Source organism: Penaeus monodon, chromosome 24, assembly GCF_015228065.2.
Source record: "Penaeus monodon isolate SGIC_2016 chromosome 24, NSTDA_Pmon_1, whole genome shotgun sequence".
NCBI lineage: Eukaryota > Metazoa > Arthropoda > Malacostraca > Decapoda > Penaeidae > Penaeus > Penaeus monodon.
In genome coordinates, this window is record NC_051409.1 from 5,115,590 (window position 1) to 5,115,885 (window position 296).

General features: G+C 42.2%; 1 protein-coding gene across 1 annotated transcript in view; it reads left to right on the forward strand.

Moving 5' to 3' along the window:
• The window catches only part of LOC119588498 (nuclear migration protein nudC-like), a gene marked incomplete at its 5' end in the record, with an annotated part of 5,833 nt that overhangs the window by 769 nt on the left and 4,768 nt on the right, over positions 1–296 (forward strand). The window contains 1 exon segment of the mRNA XM_037937141.1: positions 1–88. Coding sequence (XP_037793069.1) covers positions 1–88 — 88 coding nt within the window.

Below are 296 nucleotides of genomic sequence, written 5' to 3' on the forward strand. Positions count from 1 at the left end.
GATGGAGGAGAGGGAAGCAGCAAACCAGCCAAAGATTAAGGAACTCACAGACGAGGAAGCAGACGCGCTGGAGAAGAAGTTAGCAGCGGTAAGCAGTGTCGCGTTGGTTGGCAAATTGATTTTTTAAAGATTTTCCTTTTGATCCCTTTGGCCAGATGGATGATAGGAAGGTAACTGTGTCTTGAGTTTCTTTGCAGCAATTCGGCGAAAATTGATAATGTATGTTCATATTTTGGTTGGTAGTTTTTTGCAACTGGAGTTTATTGCCTTTCACTGTTTAATCTTGTCATGAGGGA